Genomic DNA, 8,624 nt, shown 5'->3' with positions numbered 1-8,624 from the left:
TTTGCAGCAAGCTCTCCCCAAAACGTCCTGAAGAGATAAAGTCTCCAAGTAGGGCAGCTGCTTCCCCCTGAGTGAGAGATAACAGAGGGCATGGTGCTGTGCAGCCGCTCTCACCACAACCCCTTCAGACACAGGGACGCTGTCATAGGCAAATCAGTCACCCCATCCTCTGCAGTTAGTAGTACAAAGGGCTGGGGTGGCCTTGGCTTGCTAGCCAGATACCCTCTGGGGCCCCCACTCCTGGGCTGCCCTACTGCGGAGCAGGAGCATGCTGGAGGTGCACAGGGGAGGAACATGGCATGGCACACTTTGACAAAGGCTTTGGCCTTTGCTGCTCGGCTGAGCGAGGAGATCCGCGGGCCCCTCCCCACCCAGAGGCATACAGAACCCATGAAAGAAGGATCACAACTCAATGCCTTTATTAATATGAACCACCCAAAGGACGGGGTGTCCCAGACAGGGATGGGCAAACAAAGATCCTCCAAAACGAGGACAAATGGGAGCTTTCCTGGAGGGCTTGCGGAGGAAATGGGCTACGTCTGTTAATAATGGGAGGCCAATGGCAACGGGTTTAATTGCTGCAGTTACTTTGATGCATGTCAGCTTGGCCACTGAGATGAAAGCTTTGGCAAATAATGCAGAGAGAATGTGTCTGATGTTTGGCAACCTCCCATCCCGTCCCTGTGGGAGGCAGGTTCAGGTCTCACGTGCAGTCCAGCTCAGCCCTGGGAAGCTCCCGGGCTCCCCACCTCTGTAGGTTGAGTGTGCTGTGCCACATGGGGGCATCAGCGCCATGGGTCAGCCAGGCCAATGGTGGGGCCGCGCCTGGCTGGAGTTGCTCCCCCTGACCAGGCCACAGAGCCAGGGGATGGCAACGGGAAGCAAGCTGCCCTGGCAGTGAGCACAGGGGGTTGTGTGGCACCTGTCCAGACACACAGGGGGAGCGTGAGCCGCAGGATAGGAATGTCCCTCACTCTGGAGCACTGCCAGGCCTCTGCTCAGCCAGTGGCTTCAGATTACGAAGGGGGCTGTGTTCCCAGCGGCCCCCACCTAAACTTGAGCACTGAGGAGGTTGGGATGCCCTGTGCTGGCATGGGGAGCTGGGCTTGGGGATGACGTGGATAGCACCTGCAGCGCCAGGGGAGCTACTGAGACTTGCCACCCTCACTCAGTCCTGTCGTCCCCTGGGGCTAGTGCGTGGTCGTCTCTCATATGGTCCGGCCCCCGGGGCAGGGAGGTGGTGCGGGGCTAGGCAGGGCGGGGTGCACAGGTTACATGATGGTGCAGGAAGACAGTGGATTTCGGATGTGGCAGGTGCAGGCTGCACCACAGTACTGGCGGAAGGTCTGGTAGCAGCTGCGGTCGGCGTCGCTGCTCCACTGCACGGGGTTGGTGGCCAGGGCCTCAGTGGGCAGTCTGTTCAGGATACTGGTGTTCACCGCCAGCGCGGCCAGCCCGTAGTCAGTGAAGAGCACGGTTTCCCGCTTGCAGGTGGGGCAGGAGATGAATTTGTACTTGGGGCAGGATTCATAGAGGATCTGCAGGCACTCCTCGCACACCGAGTGCAGGCAGGAGAGGATGCGGGGCCGCTTGTTGGTGAAGTTGTACATGTGGCCGCAGGTGGGGCACTCGAGGGGCTCGCAAGCTGTGGAGGGGTGCAGTACGTACTGGTTAACGATCACCTCATCTGAGGGCGGCTGGCGGTGGTAACAGACCTCTGAGCTGCCCTTGCGCTGCGCTTGGTATATTCGCTCTCGCCGCGGCAGGGGTGGAGTCCGGGGCAGCCCCAGAGAGCCAGGGTTACTGTCCAGGGCAGGGATATCCCCGCATGCCTGATTGACAATGATCTCGGACTCTGATGGCCAGGCACGCTTGGCCACGAGAGGGGGCTCCCGGCGGGGCGCTGAGGTGTAGCGTGGCTGGGAGGCCTGTAACTCCGAGAACTTCTCTGGGTGGATGATCTTCATCGCCTCCATTTTGATGATGACCTGTTGCCCTTTGAGACACGACATGAGGATCGTTTTCACCTTGCTGTCCGTTGCTCTGGGTTCTGCAAGGGGTGCCTGCATGAGGCTAAAACACGCTGGCAGCATGCAGAGCTTTCAATCGTGTTCGGGCAGTGAAGCGATAGGGCTGGAGAAAGCCACTGGAGCAGGGGCACATCCTGGGAGAAAGGGGCAGTTCTAGGCAACAAAGTTCGCTCTGGATTCCAGTCACCCTAGCTTCCCCCGCATTCCTGGAGGTGCTGCTTCCGCAGATGGAGGCGTGCACAGGAAGTGGCTGCAGTCACAGCAGCATCCTGCTGAGCGGAGCCTTTCTGCTCCTTGGTTCCAAGCTGATGATCAAAGCTCTTCCTCCCCGCAGTGCCTTTCTCAGATGCTTAATCCTGTGGCAGCCCTGTCGCTGAGAGATCTCCCACTTTCTATGTGGTGTCGCCAGAGCATCATCAGCTGGAAACAGCAAACTCAGGCAAGAGGCTTAGGGACAGCCAGGCTTTCTCCTGGCCCTGGAGCAGATGAGTCAGGGCTCCAGTTCATCCCAGGACAGCTCCCAGCAGTCCAGCCTGCGAGGAGGGCTCCCTGCACTTTCCCACAGGTGCCCTGCCCCCACCCAGCCTGTATTCCTCTTTCTGGGTAAGATCCTGGCAGGACTGAGGAATGCGTGTGTGTGAATTCCTTTGCTCTGACTTTGTCTCTCCCACTCGCAGTCACTGAGGTTCGTGGAGCCTGCAGCTGCCCCAGGGTAGTAGCTGGGCAACAGACCCAGAACCAGGAAGCGTCCTGCTGGGGAGTGGACCGGACTCTGTTGGTGGGAGTGCAGAAGGGTAGCCACGGATCAGCCCTGCCGCGCTGCCCCAGCCTCAGCTCCGCGTGCCTCGCAGGAAAAGGCTGGAAACACAAAGCAATAGGAAATTGGAAACTCAGCTCAAGGGAGATTTGAAATCTGCAAGTGTTCAGTGGGGGTCACTGGGTGGCTGGAGCCAGCACCTCACTCTCCTCACTGCTCATTGAGCAGACCTGAGGGGGGCACCCCAGAGCCCTGGCTGGCCCAGCACAGCTGCAAGACATGGAAGTCGCCAGGCATTCCCCACAGGCCTCTGCTCTCCGGTACCTACCTGTCAGTTCCCTGGGGTTGGGGTGGGGAGAGGGGCTCAGCCTCCCTGACCAAAGCCCAGGACAGATTCTGATGTCTCCTCTAGAAATCCCAGATGCAGAAGTAGCCTGTTACTCCCCCTCCCCCTCCCTAGGTCTCAGGGGGCCTTTCTCAGGTGTTCGGAGCTCCTGCCCCCAGATCTGTGCATTAGCTCCCCTGCCCCCATCGATTTGGTCACTCTCCCCCCATTATCTCCCCCTCAACACATTTGCTCCGCTCTGGCTTCTCTCTCTCTCTATGTCCCCCACCCCAGTCCTCTTGGGACAGGGGCTGAGAGGGCACCAGTGTTTTGGGGAGAAAGGATGATTGTCACTGTAGGTATTGCCTTGCTAGTGGCAAGGAGACAGCCCTGCCCCTCTGAAGAGGACGATGGAGGCTCCTTCACTGCAGGCCTAGCAAATTCCTGCCCTCAGCACACTCCAGCCAAGCTCTGCAAGAACTGATCACGGGGCCATGCACCCACGGGACCACCTGAAGGGGACTGCTTGGCCACAGGCCTGTTCGACAGGGCTGTCTGGCTGTGGGGCAGCCCCAGAGGGGATCATCTGGCTAAGGGGCTGCCCAAGGGGCCAGCTGAGGGAACCGGTCAAGGGATTTTACCCCATCCAAATCTCTCATTCATCCCAAATGTCTTCTCCTAATGCAGTGGGGTTCAGCAGGAAGCGGGTGGAAGAGCTGGTGAGTTAGCTGGGCCCACTGGGCCTGCCCTGAACCTCCTTCACAGCCAGCAGGTCTTGGGAGGCAGCAAATCCTCATCACCCGCCTGCCCGCTGTGCCTGGCTGCAGTGAGCTGCCTTCCACCTCCCCGGCCACAGGGATAACACAGCACACACCCTGCCACACAACGCAGGAGTCACACACCACCACACAACACACACCCTGCCACACAACACAGGAGTGACACACCCGCCACACAACACACACCCTGCCACACAATACAGGAGTGACACACCCGCCACACAACACACACCATGCCACACAACACAGGAGTCACACACCACCACACCACACCCTGCCACACAACACAGGAGTGACACACCCGACACACAACACACACCCTGCCACACAACACAGGAGTGACACACCACCACACACACTAACACACAGCACACACCCTGCTACACAACACAAAAGGGACACACCCGCCACACAACACACACCCTGCCACCTAACACACGAGTGACACACCTGCCACACAACACACACCCTGCTACACAACACAGGAGTGACACACCTGGCATACACCCAGCTACACAACATAGCTGCGACACACTCGGCACACACACTGACACACAGCACACACCCTGCTACACAACACAGGAGTAACACACCTGGCACACACACCAACACACAGCACTCCCACTGCTACACAACACAGGAGTGACACACACGGCACACACTGACACAAAGTACACAACTTGCTACACAACACATCTGTGACACACTCAGCACACACACTGACACACAGCACACTGTTACTCAACACATATGTGACACACCTGCACAAACACTGCTACACAATACAGGAGTGACACACCTGGCACACACACTGATAGGCCATGGTCAAGAGGCACACACCACACACACAGTGACACATCAGAAGTAATACACAGCATTCACACTCCCAGCACATTCCATGCTGACACAGACACAGGGTGCTCACAATGATCATACTGAATGCAATGACCCACAGGACACATTCAGCACTCACACTGATACACAGCATGCACACATCCACGCACACAGTTACACAGCACTCACACTAACACACAACATGCACACAGTTACACAGCACTCACACTAACACACAACATGCACACATCCACGCACACAGTTACACAGCACTCACACTAACACACAGCAGGCACACATCCATGCACACAGTTACACAGCACTCAGACTGACACATCACACACCTACACATCCACGCACACAGTTACACAGCACTCACACTAACACACAACATGCACACATCCACGCACACAGCACTCAGACTGACACATCACACACCTACACATCCAGGCACACAGTTACACAGCACTCAGACTGACACACAGCATGCACACATCCGCGCACAGTTACACAGCACTCACACACATGCACAGGCGAACACACAGTCCCGCAGGCTGATGCCCACACGCTAACAGGCAGGAAATCCCCTTACCTGAGCTGGGCTGGGGGGCTTCAAAGCTTTGTTGTTTAAGGAGGCTCCTGCCTTGCGGGGCTGGCTCCTCTCCCCCTGCCAGGCAAGGGACCAGCGGACTGGAGGCCCCAGCCACTAGAGGTTATCTGAAAGGCAGAGGAGATGCAGGCTCCAGTGCTGCTTGTCCAGAGTCCTGGCTCCCTAGGGGGACTCTCTGGTATCCGCACCCTCTCCAAATCCAGCCTGGCTCTTCCTCACTTCCACTCCAGCTCCCTGGCAAGAACCTGCTCAATGCAGCCTCTTCTGCTGGTCAATACCCAGCCCAGCAAGGAGGCGATTATCCCCTAAAGGGCAGGACACAAAGGCCGCACTCCGAGGAAGGGCTGGCCCCCAGCTGTGCTTGTTCCGGATGCTGTGCAGTGGCCAGCCCTGCGAGGTACCTGCAGGCCAGTGGGCTCAGGAGGGAGCCTAGCTCCCCCAGGCCTGCTGCTGATGTGCGTCAGGAGGCCAGTTCCCTGGGACTGCCCCTGCCCGCACCTTCGACCCCAGGGATGCGACTCTTTCAGACTGCAGTGATGAAGGACAAACGCCTCTTCGCAGGGCTTTCGTTCCCAGCCAGCCTCCTCGCCCCAGGAAGCCAGCAAACGCGCCCCCCGCTCTCTGGGCAGGAGGGGATTTTGCTTCTACAGGTACGAAGCTGATGCAACACTGTCTGCGACGGCAAGTGCACACGGCATCTGCCGGCTACTGACCCGGCAGACTCGTACAAGAGGCGGCAGCCGCTGCTAGTAGCTTTCCTGGGATCATCTCTGCAAGGCAAGATCCTGGGCTGCACAGCAGGTGCAGGGCTGGCTGGAAGCAAGGGCCTGGCCAAGTCCTTTCTGTTGCTGGCGGACCCTGTCCCCTGGGGATGCTCGGTGCTGGCGGTGGTCGCTGCTGCTGGAGAAGGCTCTGCCCGGGAGCTGTTTCCTGGCTGTGAGGGAGCCTGAGCCGGGGATGCTCCGGGCTGGGAGCTGGCTCCTTGCCGCTCTCTCTCCCGCTCTCTGTGTGTCTGCAGCGGGTACTGCAGTGATGCAGCCAGCTCACATTTCTCGCTATCAGCAGCACGGAGCCCAGTGGTCCGCAGTGCCCTAGTGCCCAACGTCGGCTCCCTCCCCCTCGTCATTCATGAGTCTTTCCCCCTCCCTCAGCAGCACTTAGCTCAGCGCCCCTGCTCGTGCAGCAGCCGGATCTCGGCTCACTGGGGGCGGGGGCGAAGGGGATTTCCCCCCTGCATGGCAGGCTGGCTGCCGCGCTCAGTGAGCTCCCTGCTCGCTCGGCTGTGAGGAGCACAGACTGTGGTCTCGGCTTCCTTCCTCCCCCTCACACTTTTTCCGCCATTTGAGCTGCCTGCTGCTGCTACAGCAGCAACGAATCTCTGCCACCCTGGCAGCCCAAGGTCAGCCTCGGAGCACCCCGCAAATGCACATGCTGCCTGGCTGAGGCCAGCAGAGGCCATTTCAGAGAGCGCAGACCTGCTTTGACCCCTGCTGGGGCCTCCAGACAGACAGACAGACAGACACGCGTGCAGGGCCCGGACCCAGCAATTTAGAGGGGCCTGCAGTGACTCGGCAACTGCAGGACAAACCCAGGCATTGGTGTAAAGAGCCAGGAGTATTGCCACGATAGCGGGGGGCTCTGCACTGGCTGGGCCCAGCGCCCCGGGGCAGTGTCCCATAGCGGGGGGCTCTGCGCTGGCTGGGTCCAGCTCCCCGGAGCAGTGTCCCATAGCGGGGGGCTCTGTGCTGGTTGGGCCCAGCGCCCCGGGGCAGTGTCCCGTAGCGGGGGGGTTCTGTGCTGGCTGGGCCCAGCGCCCCAGGGCAGTGTCCCGTAGCGGGGGGTTCTGTGCTGGCTGGGCCCAGCGCCCCGGGGCAGTGTCCCAAAGCGGAGGGCTCTGTGCTGGCTGGGCCCAGCGCCCCGGGGCAGTGTCCCATAGCGGGGGCTCTGTGCTGGCTGGGCCCAGCGCCCCGGAGCAGTGTCCCATAGCGGGGGGCTCTGTGCTGGCTGGGTCCAGCGCCCCGGGGCAGTGTCCCATAGCGAGGGGCTCTGTGCTGGCTGGGCCCAGCGCCCCGGGGCAGTGTCCCATAGCGGGGGGGCTCTGTGCTGGCTGGGCCCAGCGCCCTGGGGCAGTGTCCCATAGCGGGGGGCTCTGTGCTGGCTGGGCCCAGTGCCCTGGGGCAGTGTCCCATAGCGGGGGGCTCTGTGCTGGTTGGGCCCAGCGCCCCGGGGCAGTGTCCCGTAGCGGGGGGGTTCTGTGCTGGCTGGGCCCAGCGCCCCAGGGCAGTGTCCCGTAGCGGGGGGTTCTGTGCTGGCTGGGCCCAGCGCCCCGGGGCAGTGTCCCAAAGCGGAGGGCTCTGTGCTGGCTGGGCCCAGCGCCCCGGGGCAGTGTCCCATAGCGGGGGCTCTGTGCTGGCTGGGCCCAGCGCCCCGGAGCAGTGTCCCATAGCGGGGGGCTCTGTGCTGGCTGGGTCCAGCGCCCCGGGGCAGTGTCCCATAGCGAGGGGCTCTGTGCTGGCTGGGCCCAGCGCCCCGGGGCAGTGTCCCATAGCGGGGGGGCTCTGTGCTGGCTGGGCCCAGCGCCCTGGGGCAGTGTCCCATAGCGGGGGGCTCTGTGCTGGCTGGGCCCAGTGCCCTGGGGCAGTGTCCCATAGCGGGGGGCTCTGTGCTGGTTGGGCCCAGCGCCCCGGGGCAGTGTCCCGTAGCGGGGGGGTTCTGTGCTGGCTGGGCCCAGCGCCCCAGGGCAGTGTCCCGTAGCGGGGGGTTCTGTGCTGGCTGGGCCCAGCGCCCCGGGGCAGTGTCCCAAAGCGGAGGGCTCTGTGCTGGCTGGGCCCAGCGCCCCGGGGCAGTGTCCCATAGCGGGGGCTCTGTGCTGGCTGGGCCCAGCGCCCCGGAGCAGTGTCCCATAGCGGGGGGCTCTGTGCTGGCTGGGTCCAGCGCCCCGGGGCAGTGTCCCATAGCGAGGGGCTCTGTGCTGGCTGGGCCCAGCGCCCCAGGGCAGTGTCCCATAGCGGGGGGCTCTGTGCTGGCTGGGCCCAGCACCCTGGGGCAATGTCCCATAGCAGGGGGCTCTGTGCTGGCTGGGCCCAGCGCCCTGGGGCAGTGTCCCATAGCAGGGGGCTCTGTGCTGGCTGGGCCCAGCGCCCCGGGGCAGTGTCCCATAGCGGGGGTGTTCTGTGCAGGCTGGGCCCAGCGCCCCGGGGCAGTGTCCCATAGCGGGGGTGTTCTGTGCAGGCTGGGCCCAGCGCCCCGGGGCAGTGTCCCATAGCGGGGGGGCTCTGTTCTGGCTGGG

The 8,624-nt window shown here is 61.9% G+C and overlaps 1 protein-coding gene across 1 annotated transcript; it reads right to left on the bottom strand.

The window, feature by feature from the left end:
• Positions 1-402: 402 nt before the first annotated feature.
• On the bottom strand, positions 403-6,518 carry RNF208 (ring finger protein 208). The gene is made up of 2 exons (XM_032766455.2): positions 5,318-6,518; positions 403-2,888 (listed from the first exon to the last, which is right to left on the bottom strand). Exon 2 carries the CDS (start codon positions 2,091-2,093, stop codon positions 1,272-1,274), a length of 822 nt encoding a protein of 273 aa, XP_032622346.1. The 5' UTR covers positions 2,094-2,888; positions 5,318-6,518; the 3' UTR covers positions 403-1,271.
• Positions 6,519-8,624: the final 2,106 nt, after the last annotated feature.

The sequence above is a fragment of the Chelonoidis abingdonii genome, chromosome 24, assembly GCF_003597395.2.
Source record: "Chelonoidis abingdonii isolate Lonesome George chromosome 24, CheloAbing_2.0, whole genome shotgun sequence".
Taxonomy (NCBI): Eukaryota; Metazoa; Chordata; order Testudines; family Testudinidae; genus Chelonoidis; species Chelonoidis abingdonii.
This window is presented reverse-complemented; position numbering and strand designations above follow the sequence as displayed.

Bases quoted from the DNA above. Each gene is read 5' to 3' on its own strand.
- RNF208 (XM_032766455.2), bottom strand. From the start codon at position 2,093: ATGCTGCCAGCGTGTTTTAGCCTCATGCAGGCACCCCTTGCAGAACCC.